Source organism: Pleurodeles waltl, chromosome 4_2, assembly GCF_031143425.1.
Source record: "Pleurodeles waltl isolate 20211129_DDA chromosome 4_2, aPleWal1.hap1.20221129, whole genome shotgun sequence".
NCBI classification, from domain to species: domain Eukaryota; kingdom Metazoa; phylum Chordata; class Amphibia; order Caudata; family Salamandridae; genus Pleurodeles; species Pleurodeles waltl.
This window is the reverse complement of record NC_090443.1, coordinates 821,227,358-821,249,149: the sequence shown is the minus strand read 5'-3', so window position 1 is coordinate 821,249,149 and position 21,792 is coordinate 821,227,358. Positions and strand designations below refer to the sequence as shown.

At 42.2% G+C, this 21,792-nt stretch overlaps 1 protein-coding gene across 2 annotated transcripts in view; it reads left to right on the top strand.

Annotated features, from left to right (window-relative positions):
* The window catches only part of ROR1 (receptor tyrosine kinase like orphan receptor 1), a 546,405-nt gene that overhangs the window by 439,893 nt on the left and 84,720 nt on the right, over positions 1-21,792 (top strand). For both annotated transcript variants that reach the window (XM_069232517.1, XM_069232518.1), the window contains one exon: positions 6,659-6,689. In XM_069232517.1, coding sequence (XP_069088618.1) covers positions 6,659-6,689 — 31 coding nt within the window. The remainder of the gene's footprint in view (positions 1-6,658; positions 6,690-21,792) is intronic.

Here is a 21,792-nt window from a genome sequence, read left to right as displayed (position 1 = left end):
GTGCAAGGTTGATACAGCTCACTCGGGTACTGCAACATGAGGCAGTGTATGCCTTTATAGCATGGTTCAATCCTCAAGCTCTCTCTCTGGTCAGTTTTTTTTTCTGGTGCTCCTCATGGTGGGAATAGGATGGGCTTCTCCTCCTGAACAGTATCTTGTCATGTAGGACCAGACACACTTCTGGCCCTCAGCAGGCTGCCTTTTAGGCTCTTTAACTGGTCCTTATCTCCAGAAGAAAGTGTTGACTTCAGGTGATGACCCCGCACTGGAAGACTGGCTGTCAGGAACACACCACATACATACAGCTCTTCGATGACTAAATAGAGCACTCTCTTCCTTCATGTTAGGAATGGGGTCTCTAGTTGGCAGTCGGTTTCCACACTGTCCAAGTAGGGACCCTCACTCTAGTCAAGATAAGGGAGATTCCCGCTCAGATAACCCCTGCTCACCCCCTTGGTAGCTTGGCACAAGCAGTCCGGCTTATCTCAGAAGCAATGTGTAAAGCATTTGCACATAACATACAGAAATAAGTGAAAACACTACAAACAGACACCACACCAGTTTTAGAAAAATAGCCAATATTTATCTATATAGAACAAGACCAAATACAATAAAAATCCAACATACAGTAATAAAAATATGAATTCTGCAAGATTTGCCCCAAAATACAGTTCCTTGAAGTCAATAGCTCCACCTGAGGCTATCACAGCGTTTTGATCAACAAAACCAACAGTTCAGGCCGGCTGCGGCGTTGCGGGCCAGCTACGATGTCGGGAAGACCCACAAACAGTACCTTGGATTTGCAGGGCGTCGTGATCCTCACGGTGAGCTCCAGAGAGCGGCGTCAGTGACGTCGTGGTGTCAGTTCCAGAGTCGGTGCAGGAGTCGCTGGGTCCTTGAGGTCACAGGCGTTGCGGATCGAATGCCAGGCTGATGAAGTCAGGTGCGCTGGCGTGGATGACGTCGGGGCTGTGGTGCGAAGCGGGACGATGCGAAGTGCGGTGCCCACAGGTCACGGTGCAGGCAGCATCATCGTCGTTGTTGAAGCGCTGTTGTCGGTAGGCCCAAGCCAGCGGTACAGGACGGGACGATGCTTCGTGACCCTCACAAGCGGTGTCCACAGGCCATGGTACAGGCAGGATAACTGGTGACGACACAGGAGTCGATGGTGCTGGCGTCGGTGGACCAGGGATGCGGTGCGGGACGGTGCTTCGTGTACCTCACAAGCGGTGTCCACAGGCCACACGGTGCAGGCAGTGGTGCCAGTGTCAGCAGGAGCGGCGGCGTCGGGGATGCCCAGGCTGCAGTGTTAGCAGGCGATGCCGGAGTGCGGGCCCATAGGTGGCGGTGCGAGCAGCGGCTCAGTGAAGTCGTCCGATGACGGAGTCGGGGAGACCAGGGTCGCGGTGCGAAGTGTGGCAGTGCGATTCCTTGTGGCGCCGGCAGGTCATGGTGCAGGCCAGTGGCGTCATTGGCGGCGTCGTAGTGGTTTCTCCTCTTGAACAGCACAAAACACACAGTTCCCAGTGCTGCAGGTTGAGGAAACTGAAGTCTTTGGTGTCCCTGAGACTTCCAACAGGAGGCAAGCTCTACTCCAAGCCCTTGGAGAATTTTCTCAAGCAGGACACACAGAAAAGTTCACCCTTTGCACTCTTTTCAGGCAGAAGCAGCAGCTGCAGGCCAGTCCAGCAAAGCAGCACAGCAAAGGGACAGTATTCCTCCTTCAGCTCTTCAACTCTTGTACTTGCAGATGTTCCTCTTGATTCCAGAAAGATTCTAAAAGTCTGGGGTTATGGGTCTTTTTCTTATACCCAGTTCTGCCTTTGAAGTTGGCAAACTTCAAAGCAAAGTCTCAAGTGTTTGCAAGATCCTTCCTTGTCCAGGCCAGGCCCCAGACGCACAACAGGGGGTCAGAGATTGCATTTGGTGAGGGCAGGCACAGTCCTTGAGGTGTGAACAACCACTCCTCCCTCCTCTCCAGCTCAGATGGCTCATCAGGATATGCTGGCAACACCGCCGCCCCCTTTTGAGTCACTGTCTAGAGAGGTGCAAAACAGCCCAACTGTCAAACTGGCCTAGACAGACAATCCACAAACAGGTAGAGTCACAGAGTGGTATAAGCAAGAAAATGCCTACTTTCTAAAAGTGGTATTTTCAAACAGACAATTTAAAAACCAACTTCACTAAAAGGTGTATTTCTAAATTGTGAGCTCAGAGACCCTGAACTCCTCCTTTGTATCTGCTCTCAAAGAGAATCTGCGCTTTAGGGATATTTAAAGGCAGCCCCCATGTTAACCTATGAGAGAAATAGGCCTTGCACAGTGAAAACCGAATTTGGCAGTATTTAACTCTTAGGACATATAAAACACACTATTATATGTCCTACCTTAAACATACGCTGCCCTCGCCCATGGGGCTACCTAGGGCCTAACATAGGGGTGCCTTACATGTAGTAAAAGGGAAGGTTGAGGCCTGGCAAGTGGGTCCACCAGCCAAGTCGAATTTGCAGTTTAAAACTGCACACACAGACACTGCAATGGCAAGTCTGAGTCATGTTTACAGGGCTACTAATGTGGGTGGCACAACCAGTGCTGCAGGCCCACTAGTAGCATTTGATTTACAGGCCCTGGGCACCTCTAGTGCACTTTACTAGGTACTTACCAGTAAATCAAATATGGCAATCATGGATACACCAATCAACAGTACACTTTACACAGAGAACATATGCACTTTACCACCACCAGGATCAGGGATCCCAATGGGTTGGCAGCGGTGAAAGTCGTGGTCAGCCACGGCGGTGCCGAGTTTGGCACTGTTGTGCTAATCACAACTTTCCTTTCCGTCAGCCTTTCCATGGCGGGGTCCCCGCCATGAAAAGGCTGGTGGAAAGGCAGAGTTGAGGCACAGGGGGGCCTTTGCATTGTCCATGATCATGTGGTGGGCAGTGCAGGCTCCCCCTCCAGGCAGCACCCTTGGAATGCGCACTGTTTGCTATGGAAGACCGTGCGCATTCCGAGGGTGCTGGAGGCACTGTCTGTGCGACGGCATTGGCCTCCGCTCCCTGAGGGTGCCAAAGACAATGCCGAGCACTGTTTCTGCTGGTTAGCCTGGCAAAAACATCGTAATACGACAGTGGTGAGCGTGCCGGCTTGACGGCCACCTCCCCACTGCCGTATTTGAGTTTGAAAGGTCCAACTGCCAAACTCATAATTCAGCCCATATAGTCTTGCAACTGTACATGTGCTACACAAGCACTGTACACACACAAAACCAGCACAAAGGATGTCTGTGCAAAGTTCTGTGCATCACATCACAAAGGAAGTTTACACGAGTGAGGTCCGGGATTCAGAAAAAAAGTCTAGTCATATTAAAGATGCAAAGCACAGTATACTCTTACCCCTACTTAATGTGATTCACCTAAAGCATGAGCAAGAGACCACCATCTACATTTAGGACAAATATATAAGCCCTTTCAGGTCACAGGATAAGTCCCACACCTTCCATTGTCAAGGATATTCCTAGTCCTCTGCCCACATGCTACATTAGCATGACGTCAGGGCCAAAGTATAAGTCAGGATGCCAGTTTCACATGCAGTCAGGCACTCACAGAAGGGGTACACTCCTATATGCCATGCATAGGATATTCCAATCCCAGCAATGCCCAACCAACATAATTTACAAACTGAGATTTGAACTTACATCCCATAGTAGATGTGCTTGGCAAAATGTCATGTGCCTTTACCCCCACCCCTTTTACCGTTTCAGTCATCTTATCTGCTAATCTGCTAGGAAGGCGATTGGCAACTAAACTTTCCCAAGAGTTTTCACTTTACATATGTTTTTACATCATTCCAGTGGAAATAAGTGTTTCCAAAGTAAAGGAAATGTCCTGTAAACCAATGAGGTTGAAGAGCACACAGAACAAAAATCATGAAGAGAATTGTGGAACTGTATGTAAGTGAGGTTAATTTAGGTATCAAATTTATGAACATAGATGGAAAGCCAGAGTACCACCCACATTAAAACAATGACCAAGATATAATTATTGGTACAAACCCAAAACAATACCAAGAGGTCATGGTCAATCGTAGCTTATCCCCAGCTGCACTCAGAAGTGCTAGGAGGGGATTGTGAAAAAGAGGCATTTTGAAAATATTTGAGAATTACCTTAATATTTTTGGCCACTAGACCTGAAGATGGTGCCAAGATCGGAAGATATGCAACAAGTCACAGAGGGCATTGATTCTAAATGACAATGTAGCTTGCAGGAAGGATTGCACACTCACCGTATGCCAGAATATTTCATACAGTAAAGATGAGTATCTAATTGAACCTAAGTGAATCTTTTCAGTAGCTTCACATAATAGGACTGGTCTCTTGATCATTATGAAAAATTTGCAAATCAGTCTTCAATTGATCAATGGTTTGAAATATATATGTGTAAATATCATCCTGTCAATGAAGACCTTGATAGTAGTGCCTTAGCTAGAATGCATGTGAGCTTTGTAGTCCCCCCACAGAAGTGAAGTTAAGAACATCTAATGTGTGTCTTCATACTTTGAGATGTGGTCTTGTGAAAATCATCACCTTAAATGTCTGGCATGTTAGAGTTATTGTGGAAGCAATTAGAGTGCTTGAATTATTCTGTCAACCTGTCATTGAAAAATATAGTAATCCAACTGTGCTCCACCAACTCATCAAATATTGTTCACTTAAAGGAATTCAAATGCTACATTTGTTGTGGGTAAAAAGGAGAGGATCAGTTTTGTAAAACTGTGGCTATGGTTTTGCCAATAAGATTTCCTAAGACCTGCAAAACATGAAACTATATTTGATGTATAAACTCTTTGCATCACAGAGGTCCCTGTGCTATAAACAGCAGGAATCCTCTTCAAATCCTATCCAATTACCTCTTCTGTACGTTGTGTTGTTTGGGTGTTAGTGATCACATTAGAAGAAATGTTGATAGCTCACTCATTGTGGAAAAAAGTCTCTATGGCCTTCTTTGAGCTAGCTATCATTATGCATGCCCATGGATAGATGTGATGGGTTGATGAATTTGTAATGGATGGTATGGAGGCCATGGAATGATGGGTGGATGCGACAAGCAGACTGACAGATTGACTGGCTCTTGGCATGCGTGTAACACTAGGGGGCATATTTATGAGCCCATAGTGCCACCTTGCAGCACATTTGCGGCATTTATTTTAACACAAATGGGGCGTTAAGGTGTCATTTTCCAACTGCCATATTTATAAAGTGGTGCAATGCTTGCATTGCGCCACTTTGTAAACCCTTGCTTCACATTATACCTGCGCCAGACATAATGTATGCCAGGGGGCGTTCCCCCGTTAGGGGGGGCTGAAAAGAGGGCACAAGGAAATCTATGAGATTTCCATGCGCCATTTTTTGGCCCTTTTAACACCTGCTTAAAGCAGGCGTTAAAAGGGGGCTTCCATTATTTAGAATGGGCCCCTATGTACTCTGCAAGAGTAGCACCAGAATTTTGGTGCTACTCCTGCAAAGTACATCAATAGCGTCACATAGAATGACGCTATTGCCCCTACCCTGCGCCATGGTGCACCGTATTTTAAATAAGGTGCACACATGGTGGCAGTAGGGGGGGCGCTAAGGGGCTCAGGGAAAGTGGTGCTGCATTCGGGGCAGCACCACTTTCCATAAATCTGCCCTTAGGTTTGATGGTAATGACTTAAAATATTGCACAGAATGCTTCTTATGCATGAGGGGCATCATGGCTGCTCTCCCTCCCAGTAGTTATATTCCTGTCCACTGTTTCATTAAATTTGTACTGACATCAGTGCTTAATTTGAAAATGGGGCCCACAAGCACTCATCTTTGAAGAGCGGCACCTATATTTCCTCACTAGACTCTGACCCAGAGCAAGAGAGAGAATCAAACATGGAGGGAGAAGGAGAGTGTCAAAGAGAGAATGCAGGAGTAAGATCAAGGGGTTGGGAGTGCCTGGTGGTAGATCAAAGAGGCATATGTTGGAATCAAGACCATGCACCCTGGCATTTAGCGCCCCGACATTCAATGGTACTGGCTGAGGGCTTTGTAAAACAAAAGTGAGCTATAGGCCAAGTACTTCTGGCATTAATCATTGGGTTTGCATCCTATCTGATTGGGTTCTGTCAGAGGTCTTGGCTCTCTATTGTTGACCCCACCTTTCAGTACAGTGGTGAGATTTCCCTCCTATGTCACAAAATTCTCAGCTGAGACAGTACCTTACCGCCATTCCCACACAAGGCCTCAGGGTTTGGACTCATGCCGTCCTTTGTCTAGATTAGCCTTTTTAGTGCCCCATGATGGAACTACTTGCATCTTTTCTGAGGGTAACCAAAAGTGATCATACATCCATGCGACTGACTCCCTTCACTAGGTGCTGTTATGAAAGAGAATAGACGTTAACGCTGGGGGGAATTTCAGTTAATTTAAGTTCTGAACAACCTGAATTTTTATGTTCTTAGCGGTTTTATACCATTCAATGGTACATAATGGTTTCAGCTGATGTCTCACTTAGCAAATTCCTGTTTGCATGATGGGTATTACATAGGCTGAATGCTAAACAATCAACATGATATTCCAATAGACAAACATTATTATTTTTTTGCTAACCTCTTCTACTTTATGATTTCAGGTCCACCTCCAACATCAAGTCCTGGATCATCGTAAGTTTAACACTGCATGCCAGTTCAAGTGTACCCAGCAGAAAACAAATGATATCCTGAATGATGATTATGGGGTGGTGTGTCCCCCCTTTTGACTTAGGGTCAGATCTGATTATTTTGGTCTTGGTACTAAAATAATAGCTAAGCAAATGGTGTCTGAGGCAAAAAGGCTAATATTGTACATAATATGTTTGTTTGAATATACAAAGTAATGCCAGCCTGCATAATGTGGCTAATATTTGATAAAAACTCTGCCATGTGTAGGGGTGAAGGTGATATGTTGTTGGCAACAGTAAATGTACAACACCTGCTGTCTGTTATTCAGTAGGTAGGTCCAATACACCAACCAGAAGGGAGTGAGAAGCCAGGTATATGGGTTTGCTCCACTTTCAATTGCTTCAATGGCCAAAACCACAAGAGAGAAAATTCTTATTGATAATTGAGCTAGTCTCTCCATGAGAACATAGTTGGAGATTCCCTATTTGTATAAAAGGACCCTCGCCCACTAGTTACACTAGTGTCATTCTTCAACCTCTGGTCCTCACCCACCCACGCTACAACGGGGAATCTGGATGGGATCTATGCTGTGTTAGCAGCAAAGCTCTTTGTTCATATTAATGTGGGATCTATATTTAAAATTGCCTGCAGTGTCCCATACCTTGAAAAGTTTATTGGGGGAACTCTTAGCAAGTTTAAAAATAAAACTGATATTAATAGGGTTTCAATGCACTCCTTTTTATGTTGCTACTTTAATGCTCCATACAGTCTTAGAGGTGGGAGAACCCTATTGTCACTAGAGTTACCAGTGAGCGAGGGTCCCTTTATACAAATAGTTTATTCTAGTAATTTTACCACTGTGTTACTATCATTGAGTAATGTCCAATAGTCTTAAATCTTTTCTTTAGAGCACATCATTAACATCACACTTTTTGTTTACCCAAGTACAGTTATTTTACATGCTTTCACAAAGGTTTTCTGAAAAATCAATTTAACCAATATTGTCTTCCAATATTCTGCAACTCTGCAATGGCTGTCTTCAACAAAAAAGTGTAAATTTAGCAATAAGGATAATTTCGCAAGTTTTTCTCAATGTATCTCAGCACACATAATAAAAAAATAGGTTAAAATAAAGAAGTTCTCCCCTGTGTTATGTTGTGGAAAACTGTTACATCTCTTTATTAAGGGCGAGCGCAAAGCGCTCCGTCCCGTGTTGTTATCTCTCTTTGGGCTTCAAGCCACACCCATGTCACATCAGTTTCTTTCATTGGTTCGTGAGCTTGCCTTTTCAAATCTGCTTGCTTTCATTAGTGACAGACATGCATAAGTCATGCCTTTTCCGGTGTTTAGCCCTCCTCGAGCGCAGCGACAAAGTACTGAAAAAATACGAGACTCCACGTTTTCCATCCGGTTTCTGGATTACTTTTTCTTTTTTTTTGCAGCGCGATCTCGCTGGGCAGAAGTTGAGCACTTTGCATGACATCAGCCCTGTTACATGGTTAATTGCACTTTTGCCTGTTGCGTAGATATTTGCACTTTTGCCAATAGGTTTCACTATGAGTGAACTTTTACTTCCCTTTATGTGTCAGCTTTGCACTGATGGTGGCCATCAGCTCACCTATGTGAAACTTTTACTTTTCAGTTTATATGGCAAGAAAAGTCCAGTCAGTTATATGAAACTGTTATTTTTTTCATTTTCAATTTATGCGGCAAGAAAAGTCTGGTTAGCAGTTTATAATGCTAATTGCTCTAGCTCAAGCAAACGCGAGACCGGTTGCATTGCAAATGCTTTTTCTGGCTTTGTCACGCAGATGAAAGTCCACTAACAAAATGAACTCTTTTTGGCTCGAGTAGATCTACTAAGGGCACTATTCTTGCGGGGAAATGTCACGTTATTGCATGCTACTAGTTTTTCTCTGTTGGTTTACTGTATATGGATCTACATTCTTCACTGGGCCATTTGGAAGATAACTTTCAAGATAACTGTCTTAATTAGGAACATCTCTGAAACACCCTCCTATTCTAGATATAGTGGAACAGTTTTAAATACATCTAAAATAAGCCTTATATCATTCTTCCTGGTGAACTCTAGCTTCACAGGTATGCGTCAAGAGACTATTAATGAATCTAGGATCTCTGCCAAACACTCTCTCTAATTATGCACTCTATTCTCTAAATCAACACAAGCAAGGAAAGAAAAGGAAACAAAACCTGAGCCAAACTAATACTAAAGACCCTCCTACTCAGTAGAGTAATGAGCAAGAAAAAAAAGTGGAAAGCTCACTCTTTCATGTGCAGAGCAAGCACTCAACATAGACATTCTCTCAACAGCATTTGTCACCTCCAACAATTCTCTAGACTACTTGACTCTTCTTTCACAAATATAGCATTTCCCAAAAATGACAAATATCTTGCAAAGGATTAATCTAAAAAACAACACTTTCTCTCTCATTTCAACTCACGTCACCCTCAAGGTGCACACATCAAAACTCCCAAACAGAGTTACTGTATCGTCTTGAGGATTTTTGGGGCCAAGGTGACAACATATTTTGGGGGCCCAAAATTCCAAACAACTTTGAATTTTATTACCCGCTTTCTGATAATTGCATGCCAAATAATCCTTCAGATACAGGGTTCACACAAAACCAGTTGTAAAATGACTTTACAGGGCTCCTAGATATCCTTAAGATATCATTGGGCAAATAGAAACAGACTTAGAGGAGGTAGAGGTAGAGGTAGGCAGAGAGGAGAGAGGTTGAGAAATGGAAATAGATGAGCTAGATAGAGAAAACGTTTATTTTCCCAGGGGGATCTTTAGAAAGTGGGGACCTTGGACAATTGCTCACTTTGCCCATGCCTAAAAAACATGTCTAAGGAGATAAGCTCCTCACTTGAATCAAATTGACCTGGAATAACCCCCGCCAACCTCTGCCTACAGAAAACCAGAACTCAGCTCGCAACTGGAGTCTTGTTTGGTAACCGCCACTCTCAAGTACACGCTGCTTCCTTATAGAATCCTCTTGCAAGTGCGTAGCAATCATTGACCTGTAAGCAGATGTGCTAAACGGGCACCATGCTCCTCGTCCCCACCTCGGGCTACCTCTACTCTGGACAAGTTCAGTTCCACCTGCGGTTCTGGCATTCTGTGTACCTCTTCTTTGCTCCTTCTTGTTCTTTTCTGCCCATGGCATTACTCCTCTCAGTGCCTTCTTGCCAGGAGTCAGTTGCACAAGTTTTACTTCTGTGTGCTTCAGGGTAGCTTGGAAAGAAGGTTGCCCAAGCTCAACCTCTCAAAAATGTACATGAAGAAAAGACTCTTGCACCCTTGGACTGTGCTGTCTACTATAAAGCAGGAAAGCAGAACTGCAATTATTGCATACTGGGAACATTCCTCTGAGAGAAACATGCACCAATTGGCAGCTAAAACAATGTGAAAGGAACAAGATAAATAACCTTATATAGATGGGTCTATTACAACAATCTAGGATGAAAAGGTGCTATTTCCCCAAATGTCTTTGTTCCCAGAAATGATTGATATGATTCATCATGTAGACCATCAGCTGCAGGAAAGATGTCTTGAAAGACAGCAATAACATCTACCTAACCTACTGTTTAGAGTATACCTTATTTCAGGTTGGCCCTGTCTCCTGTTTCTTTGGTGCCAGAAGAGCCCATGCAAATGACAGCAGAGACGACCATTTATCTGGAAGAGAGAGTAATCAATGAAGAGTAACTGGTCTTTGCTGGTATTGGGGCATTGATGGGCATGTTGGCATATCTTGCCCTGTAATGCCACAAAGGAATCAGTAAAATGCCATAACCAGTCCTTTGTGGGGGAGGGATGATAGGGCAGTCTGTACAAGTCTTCTGATGGGATCACACCTAATGCCAATGGTATTAATAACTCTTAAATCAAGTCCATATTGTCAAGCAAGAGTGAAAATAAATTACACAAAGCAGCCTTGTTGGACTGGTGCATTAGGAATGCACGTAGGTTTCTCCTAGGCAAAATAATTGTCTATATCATTAGTTTCCCAGTGGGTGCCTGAAATGATATGAACACTTTTAGCATGTGATTCTGTGAAAGAAAAATGTGTCCATTGATAATAATCTTTGGCAAACTTATTGAAAACTGGTTATTTTGAGTTTGTAGCATCACCAAGTTATCTACATGAATTTGAAATACCCTTGTTATTACAACACAATCAGCAGGAGGAGACTTAATAGACCTTAAATTGCACTTGTGGTGCTTGTTCAAAAATGCAACTGACTAAGCAACCTGGACCAAAAAGGAGAGAATTAGGGATGGTGGCTCATAAGATCCAGAATTGTGATCATAAAGATAAAAAGAGTAACCATGGAAGGTACATTACATCATAAGGAATCAGATAAATCTATGGGCCACTCACAAAATCTCTAGATTCATAATGTACCCATGGAACAAATGGAATAGAGTGAAAGAAATGTGGAGGACTGGGCAGTTTGCAACAGCAATACAGTAGCTGACAAGAGCCAGGCCTGGAGGTGAAGGTGAACAATAATCCATAAACCACTCCAGCATCCACTCCTTCCTCGTTGAGGCATGCAGAGACTCACGTTGAAGGTCTCAGGGGGATAAATGAAGAATTACAAGTACCAAAATGCACTAACAAGGTAGTTGCTAAGATAGATTCACAAGATATTTTGCTGTGACTGCCTAAGAAACAGGAGATTTTAAAAGTATGATGGATGGTCTCTGCTGAGCCGCAATTCGGTGCTGAGGAAGCTAGTGATGAACTGGGCAGTATAAACATAATTTTCGCTTTAGTTTATGCCTGCAGTGTTACCCCTTAAACCAAAGACTTGCAGAAGTGTTAGGAGCAGACAAAATCGCAGGAAGCAAAGATACCGAAGAGCATCCATCTGATGGTGTGGCCCCTGTCTCATGCATGAAATTCAACCAACTTAGCCTTCCACTGCGACATCAACATTTCATCATGAGAATCCCTGATATTTGTGGATTGCCTGATCTAGTTGACCCCTTCAGTGCTCCTCCTTTGTTCAGAGAAGTGGGAAGAAAGAGCTTCATGAGAGCAAAAGAGACCCTTAAGTGGGCTAACTAACATGGGAAAATTACTGTAACCCTAACAACAAAGTTTCAACAAGCCAGGTCAAAAATACTATCCCTTAATGCACCAGCTATATTCTGAGCAAGGGCTCTCAATTCAGTTCACTAGCGCAATCAATTGGCACAAACGATTTGGAAGATTTAACACACAACACTGATGTAGAAGTGATCAGAAAGGAAGAGCTGTACGGAAGGGTAGATATCAAATGCAGCGTCTCACCAAAATTACCAAGGGCTAATCCAAAAAGAGCTATAGATTTATGGAAACTATCCTTGAAGAAGTTATTTACATCAAAAACACAGAGGCATAACAGGTATTTATGTTCAAGAAGTTAGCTGAGATGGTAGACTCCTTGGATAAATAATTGTTTTATGCCTACTAAAGTCTTTAGTGGCACTGATGAAAGAGTTACAACCCTGGAGGCCTCCGTTCAGGAATGAGATTTGAAACAGGAAGTCATATGTAAATTATTGTGACTCAAATGTGAAGATCTAAAGAATAGATCCAGTAGAACCAACCTGCAGCTAGTGATGGTACCCTATAGGGCGAAGGCAACAAATACTGGTCCACAATATGGAGGATCCTCAACAAAATATGTGGCAGATCTACTTAGAGAAATTGTTTTCTCCTACGATATGGATAAGGATTCGTTTCCCGGATGACTATATAATTATCTGAGCATCTCCGATTCTGTGCTCTCCTCCAATACAGGGAGGCCTGGCACGAACCACTCCAAGCATTCCTCCTGGACTTCCTTACGAGGGAAAGAATAAGCAAGTATAGGAGGTTTAAATGCTCAGCCAGATTCACTGTCTTTATTTTTCCATAGTTGGGTATTGATGCAGCAAAGAGACATAAAGGAATGCAGTTGTTGAGTTCTGAATTCAAGCAGCTAAAGGTAGCAATTGTCACTTTAAGTAGCCTTAGGGTAAATTAGTGGGGTCTTTTCATTTATTTACCGAAGTAGGCAAGACCGGTTCGTTTATAGTGAAATAAATGAAGGGGTGGAGGCTCTGTAAGAGAAGGATATACCAACATAGATTCTTGACTAATTGACAGGGGGCAGACACTACCTCAGTAGGAAACTTTGGTTGCTTTGATTCCTATGTCTGTAAAATCAGAATTTAATGGGGTTACATATGGTGATTTTCTATCAGCCTGTCTATATCGTAAAGAATTTGTGTGTGACTCTCCAGGACACTAAATTAAATCCAAACTATAAAATGCATTTCTCAATTAGATTGGGAAAATGTATTGGGCAAGCTCCCTCACAAAATTATAAAACTGCTGTAAAATACTGTAAACCCATTCTTGATCCCCACCTACTTTCTATCTCATATCAAGCAGGGTGGGGTGTAGGCATCTCCCATAACTTCCAAAGAGATGCTTTGCCGGAATAGTGGAAAGGCTGATAGTGGAGCAGGTGCTACCAGCACTGTTCACCTACCAGTTAAAGGGCGAGAAGGGGGAAGAAAGGTGAAAAATAATGTCTAAACCCATACAGTGGGCAGATCTTCCAACATAGAGTTAGCTGGCAGACCAGCACGGTGAGAGTGTTTCCGAAAACAGAACCAGCTGTGGCTCAGCTATGACAAATACTGCTTCCATTGCCTCTAGATAAAACACAGAACATAACACGTGTATTTGTAAAGAGTGCATTTACTCTTTGGGACACCTTGGCACTAAAAGACTAGTTTCTATTGTTACAAAACACAGTAGTACTCTTGAAGGAGAGGAACCGTGAGCGTGGCACAGGGGACATTCATGAATCTTTGACAAGTGTCCCGTTACCACTCAGCTTTAAATTAGCCCTTTAACTCTTTCTAAAAACAATGTAACATTCTGTTATAAAAGGCATCCTGGATCAGTAAATGGATATCCTCAGGACTGAGGCACCAGTGAAACCTAAGAAAGCACAGGTAGGTATGCCCTCCAGTATACTGTCATAATACAGAATTTGTTAGGAAATCATTAGAAATATTATGGTTTAGTTAGAGAAGAAGATTGTTTAGGAAAATTATTGTATTGTATCTTTTCAGACATAATGCCGTTAACAAACTTAAAGGGAACTTAGATGACAAGAACTTTCAACTCAGGTTTTCTAATATATAGATTTACATGGGTAAGACATGTGGGGGCTTTGGATTGATTGTTCTGAATAAATCTTTAATAACAAAAACAGAAAATAGTTGTTAAGGTTGAAGGTAGTTACACGAATAGCACATCTGACTTTCAACACATCAGGTCCCACCCTAAAGCATTGCATGATCCTGTATGATTAGTGATAACCTTAAGTTGACTGGAAGGAAGGAGCTCCTTCACAAGTCACAGACCTCATTTACATCAGTACATGCCTGACCCACGTGAGGTTTGCCCATGCATCCACCAATGGTCCTAATTGTGGTGATGTGTGTGGGTGGCATGGGCAGGACTTTGAGATCAGTTTGGTCTTTGGAATAAGGGCTTTGTAGGCCCACTTTCCTGTTGGTGTGGGACCTAAGGTACAACCCCCCAGCCCCTCATTCTGCACTGTCATTCTCATGGTCGCTACTTTGGAGTCCCAACAAAATTGAACATTTCTGGCCTATAAAATTGAAGCTAAGGTCAGGTAGCATGGGCTGGCAGAAAGAGATTTGTTGACCTAATCCCCTCTCCCTCTGCATACCACCAATTCGGGGAATTTTACTGACTGAGTTCCCATGAATCTGGTCAACCTCTTTGTAGTCCTGCCTTTTCCCTGCTTTATTTTCACATGACTTACTGTAAAAGGACACACCACAGTCAGCGAAATCTTGTCTATTGTGTGAGAAGGCCTTTGTTAGATTGATTGAAAGAGTGAATGGAATACAAACTTGATTATAATGCATGAACGGTGCACAGCTGTGGCAAACAGCTTTAAGCAGACGTTTTACTGGCCCCATGTGAAAAGTACAGCGATGTGTTAAATTGAATCTGAATCGATATGTTCCGTGCATTTACCTGTGAAGTTCACAATGCTACTGTGGAAAATCGTGGGTGGGAAACGGGAGTTCAGAGGAAACGTGTGGTTGGTGGGTGAATTAAACAGAATGTGAGATAGAAACTACAGAATACAGAACATGCATTTTGATGACTACTCAAGTTTTGTGCCTTATTATCAGTCTTTACTGCCACTGTATATCCTTTGCCATGTTCTTCCTAGTTCAGCTGAGAAGCAGTGTCTTGTTTTGTTTACAAAAAAATAAGAATTAAGAACTCCACAGATACTTCTACTACCCCTCAGTCCGCTGTACACATGAAGTTAATCAGAATTCTCGTGGAGTTATGAAGGCCACCCGGTGAAGAGGTAAATTAATATGGTTTGCAAAGGACAATTGCATTTTTGCCACAACAGTGCAGGCATTGTTTCTCAGGTGTGTCAATCAAGCGAGCCACAAGTTAGCACGGGGGTGCGGGGAGGCAAGGGGTCCCTTCTAGAAGAACCCGTTTATTCAACTTAATACAAACATTAAATAAGGAAATAAACCTTCACTGGCCCAAAACGAGCTTTCAGTGAAGCAATAAACTCTAAGTATTTATTTTTGGTAATTCTTAGAAAAGGCGCAAGGCAAAGGTCATGATGGCATTATCAATTTGTTCTGTGGAAAAGTATGCCCCATGACTGGTGGCAGGGAGATGCGATTAACTACAACGGTAAAGCACTTATCTCCAAATCCTAGACTGTAAAAAAGGTTATGAGGTGTGACACCATTTATCCAGATAATTAGAAACATGCAACGCGCCATGTGCCTGGCCATGTCAAGTGGTGAACGCTGCGGTGCCTAAAGTGCTGTTAAAGGGCTTGTGGGCCCTGACTTCAGAACGTGTCAACTTTATAGATCTTGTTAACAGCGAGAAGTGTGTGGTTCTTTCCTCTGTTGGAAAGAAAATGGCGCAACAGGCTAATTTTTAAAGAGGTCCATTTCTTCATTTGCTTTAGCTGATATTTACAAGCGTGTGTTCTTAAATTGTAGTGGGATGTGGTTAGGAGTGGGCAATGCTAGTGGATGCTTTGCAGGGCTGAGATTACATTTTCTTGAGCATGAGGAACTGAATGTTCACATTTGGGAAATAGACTTTAACACAGAACAAAATGCTTGGCGCCCTGTGCTGAGTGACATTTTTGAGATACTAATTGGGAGCGCAGAATGAGAGACATTAAGTAGACCTTATTTGTAAGTTCCTAAACATTTATTCTAAATCACTGTATATTACACACAGAACGAAAAAAAAGTAGTGGCAAATTTGGTTCAGTGTTGACTGCTGGTGTATGCACACAAAAACAATTAATTCATAATGCATAATGCATAATGTATGATAATTATTTTAGTATAAATACAGTATGAGAATGACACAGGTATATTACAATGCATCCCTAATCAGCAATAGTAATGGGACTTAGGGCCTCATTACGAGTTTGGGGGTCACGAGACCGCCAAACTCACAGTGGCAGTCGGTCCACTGCGGCTTTGGCGGTCCGACTGTCAAACTACGACTTTGGCAGTCGGGCTGCAAAAGGACAGCCGTCCCCCCAGGAACATGGTTCCCGATGGCATGAAGGCATTCGGGCTTGCAACCAGCCATGGCGGCGCTGAGCTCAGTGTTGCCTGGCTGATTACAACTCCTCTTTCCACCAGCCTTTTCAGGGCAGGGAGCCTGCCAAGAAAAGGCTGGCGGAAGGAAGTGCTGGGGGCCACAGCTGGGCTCCTGCACTGCCCACAACCATGTTGTGGGCAGTGAAGGGACCCCCCAGCCCAGCTTGCTCAGAAAGCATGCTTTGCAGACCGTGCGCATTCCGAGTATGCTCGAGTGTTAGGATATTGGCATCGGCTCATTTAAGGGATCCAAGGCCAATATCCTAATACTGTTCCTGCCGGTCAGCCCAGTAGGAACGCGTATTACAATGTTCCCACCGGTCAGCCCGGCGGGAACATTCTAATACGCTCAGGGGGAACTTCACCGTTATGGCGGTGGCGTCCTCCTTGTTAGTTTGGCTGTCCTGTGGTGGGACCGCCAAACTCGTAATGAGGCCCTTAGTCATTGTAAATGGGTTCATGTTTCAATCCATCACTAATTAGGCAGGGACAAATTCAGGATGAAAAACATATTAGAAATAGTGAATCATGACATTAAGTGTGCTTCCCTCTGGGTCTTAAGTTCAACGCATTAGTAGCTTTACAGAAATAAAAAAGAGCCACATGAGAATGATAGACATCAAATAATATGCGTAACCGCTCTTCCCTATGCAGGGATTAGCTCTACTGTACAAAGTGAGTGCTTTTTTCTAAGCATGTTATATAATATGTTCATTTATTTAAGGAAACTGTTTAGTTCCTCTGGTATATGACTGTTTGAGGATGATTCCAGAATTAAGATCTTTTCTGAGACAATTAGATGGTTCCTGGCTCCATTGTATTTTTTGGAGTTAATTTTTTATTTATTCCAAATGAAGGGGTTAGTCTGGTTGCTAAAATGTAATCTTCTCCTGCAGGTAATAGGCTTTAGGCATTGCATAATGGTCTCTGTGCCATGTCAAAAGTAGAAGGCCAGCTGGAAAGGATTAAACACAACAGTGAGTTGTGTGATTGAAGGATTGAGGACACAAATATGCAAGGGGGCAAGAAAGTTAATATATTAGTGCTGCACTCTACAGAACTAACGGTTTAGGGACAGAGTATGAGAAGCACATAAGGATTAACAATTTTCTGTTTATGCTAGAGACATAGACCTTCACATCGTTGTAACCCCAACTCATCTAAATATTGATGGTCTTCAACTGCGCCTTTGTTATGAGATAGTTAATGTTAGAACCTGTATAAACAAGCTAATGTGTTTTAAAAATGAAGGCAGCACCAACAGAACTAAGCACACGAGCAAACCTAGTAAATGATGAGATGGATCTTGAATATGGAGCTAGAGTTGGCCTTGTGCTGCCCTCAAAATAAGAAGCAAACCCAGGACCCATCAATTAATTAGATACAACCAAAGCACAAGGACTAGTGCCTCAATGTGGAAAGAACACAGCTTCATTTTGGAGGTGTACTTCCTGTCTCAAGGGACTTTGCTAACCTTTTAAAATTCCTAAAAGATCTGGAGATGCCTTCTGACTATCAAAACACTGTATGTCAACCCCACATATTCAAAACTTTGTCTTCTATGTAGGTGTGATGGACCTGCAGCCTGGGTTTTCACTATCCTTAGTTTCATACTTCCATATATATTGCATTTTTGTCAGGCTTAACAATGCTCCTGACCAGTTCTAGCAAGTCAGCTTGATGACTCATGGTTATTGCTAGACTTATCTTTACTTATTTTTAACACAACCCTTTACAGCCACTTTACAACACCGGTACATATAATTGTGAGGCTCCAGGTCCTGAAGTCTAGGTAAATATTAATCTTTCTTGCTTATTCAAGATATTTGGCAAAACTGTTTTTTGGATGACTCAACTGATAGTGGAGCATGAATGGAGTTGGTGAGCCCCAAGAAGGATGGTTCTTAAAATCTCCTTGGAGGCCTTACTATTTAGGATGTACTTGAGTGCCTGCAGTCCAGGATATCTCTTTTCAGGGCATTTCAGAGCTGAAGTCCCAGCATTCTGACAAACTTTGCCCCACATCACTTGCAACAAAATTTGGCTTGGTCATCTAACTATGTGGTGCTTCATCTGAGGGAGTGATTATCGATGAGTTAATCCTATATCTTTGGTAGCCACTTTTCTAACTTATTGAGTTGTAGTGTTGACACCAACATATAAGCATATGTTGTTATCCTGATGAAGACCCCATACTAATAAGATAAAAGAGCTGAAACATTAACAGATCATAACAGAGGATTGCTCAGTTGAATTTATATGGGTATAAAGACTGCTGCATTTTTCCTTATTTAAGTTTGTTGTTTTTCACTTTGAAAACTACTATATTTAGCACAGGAAACTTAGGTTCTAATTAATTGGCCCTCTGCACTTCGCGTTATACATGTGTGGATGGAGATGCTACAACTATTTCATTCTTCTCCCCCCCTCCCCCACACTCTGTAAACAGCACAACATTAATTCTGTGTGCCCCAATATTTGCTACAATCATACTACAAGCAGAAAATACTAGTACTGCTGGGCACAATGTTTATCAGATGCAGTATTACCTTCAAAATAACGTTCCATAGGTTGGAATGAGGCATATTATGTGGTATTGAAGTGGGCACACGCGATTATCACTTGTTTTACGTCTTTCTGACAGTTTTTCTGTAACATTTTGCCAGGATTTTTGTTGGAAACGTGAAGAGGGGAAAATTACATATTTGCATTTTTGCCACACAATTTTTAATCTGGATACATTTAGACCTGAATCAGGATTACAATAGGCCCAAAATATTGTAAACTTCATTCTTGAACTTGATTTTTTGTAATGGGAGTTTGCTGGCACTGAAAAACACTTTGCCTGCAATGAGAAACATACAATCAATTTACAATAATTAGGAAAGAACGCCTTTGGTACAGCCCTTATAAATTAGGAGGCAGTGTGCATAAAATTACTGTTTATTTAGCTTTTCGCTATTACACATTAAAATTATTCGTAATCGTAGGTTCATATATCAGTGTTCTGCTTGCCTGAACAGATGGTTTATTTTATATTCCAGTACAATGATAAGGATTAGCTTTGATATAAACCAGCTTTTCCAACTATTATCGGAGAGAACTCTCCTATCAGTTATGACTTCAGCAGAAACAACATTTTGTGACAGGGATGAATGAAAGGCAATTTTAAAACAACACACAGAAGAGTCTTGGGAGTTGCTTTGAAACCTTTGTTGAAAAAAGATGCATTTTTTAGAAAAAGGTCTCACGGCCCATCAACTGATTTTCATGCACCAAATCATACTTTTAATGCTTACCACATTACATAACGACAATGTTATGTTCTCTGGAAATTAATGTAAAAGTCTCTGATGCTCCTTAAGCTCCCCTGCAGCATTCTGTTGTTTAGAATAACCCCTGTATTCAGTTTACAAAATTATCTTTATTATAGACCAAAGCAAAAAAGCAAAAGCAGTGATCTCTGTGGAGACATTCAATACATACTTAGTTCAGTGGTTAAAGGGGTAAGGCCTGATTTAGCACTCTGCAGACTGGTTACTCCTCACAACGGTGACAGAAATCCCGTCCACCGAAATCTAAATCCCATTATATTCTATGGGATTTATATTTCAGCGGACAGCATATCCATTACCATTGTGATGGAGTAACCCATCTACCGAGTTCTAAATCAGTCCCATAGTTTCTTAAACTTAAAAGCATCAGCAATAGGCAACAAAAGCTATTAATTTTTTATGTATTGAAGGGATAACAACCAAAAGACAAAATATGATGAACATCATTAAATACATATTCATTTGAATATGGTCACACTTGTGTAACGCTAAGTGCAGATGGCTAATTGATTAGAAATGACGGGCCTGATTTAGAACTCTGCAGATGGGTTACTCCGTCCCAACGGTGACGGATATCCCATCCACCGAGATCTAAATGCCATTATATTCTATGGGACTTAGACTTCGGTGGACAGGATATCCGTCACTGTTGTGACAGAGTAACCAGTCTGGCAAGTTCTAACTCAGGCCCTGAGTTTCTAGTGCTAAATATAGTATTTCTCAAAGTGAAAAAGCAACAACTTAAATACAGAAAAATGCAACAGTTTTCATGTTCAACCTAGCAATCCTCTGGTATGATCAGTTGATGTTTCAACTCTTTGATCTTACAAGTACCAGGTCTTCATCTGGACAACCGTGTATGCTTGTATATTGGGGCCAACATTACAATTTAATAAGTCAGAAAAGTGGCTATCAGCAGCAGGAACAGCTTAAAGATGGAGGATTAACTCACCTTTTCAGTGTAGGAATAAACCAGGCTTTTGAACAGCAGATGCCCAGTAGCCCAAATATAACCAAACATCTAAACACGCAAGTGTATATATATAAATATATATATATAAATACTGCATTAACAACACGTAAGGTAAAACTTGAAGAATTGGACAGTATTTCATTTTAGGTTGTTTCAGTCGGCTGAGGTCTATGCTACTATATTTCATTTTATAACAGATGAAAAGCATGCCTAACTATAATAAGCTTCCCTTCATTTGTTTTGTTTTGCGCATGTCCTGACACCAGAATACATGTATCCTTAGTTGCCTGGAATGACTTAGAGAAGAATATTCATACCCCTTCTCTTATGCGCTTATATAGCAGGCGTGAGTCATTGAATTACTAAACTGTACTGACAGTGACTCGAGATGTGTAATGCTTGTTCTGTGCAGTGTGGCCCCCTCAGACGCCAGTTTGCTGTTGTATGCATTCAGTACAAGGCGTGCCGGAACATGGACCGCATGGACTCCAAAAACTGCTTCTAAATAGCAGCCGGTGTAGAATAGTAGCAGAGGGTTGGAGCTTGGAACTAACCCCACCCCTTTAAAGAATTTGGGGTTTGCCTTCTGCTACTTAGAGAAGACCATCATCTGTTTCAGCATTCTTTGGTACTATAGAGCCCCATGTCACAGACCCAAGCTTTTTCAGTGTTGAACACTGCCCTGCTCTTCAGCTACAGCCATCATTGCCCTTTCACATATGTCCTGAGTGTAAATACTGATGGGATTAGGACCATCTTCTAATAATCTTTTGGCTAGGGGAAATACTTGAAGGCTCATCATAGTAAGTTAGATATCATTGTGTCAGAAAATTGTACCCAAAAATTACACTATGCCATCAGTATTATAGCTGTTTCAGGCATATGCTTTTAGGTTGTTTCTTGAAGAACAGACAATGTAACAGACAAAACAAAAAATAAACAATACTCCAGTGCTTCAAACAATATTTTTGGAACAAGAAATGTCAGTGACGCCAGGGATTTGATACACGGAGTGCAGGCTTGCATCCATTTATTTTAAAGAATAAAATACACCCAATTTACGTAAAACGACTATTG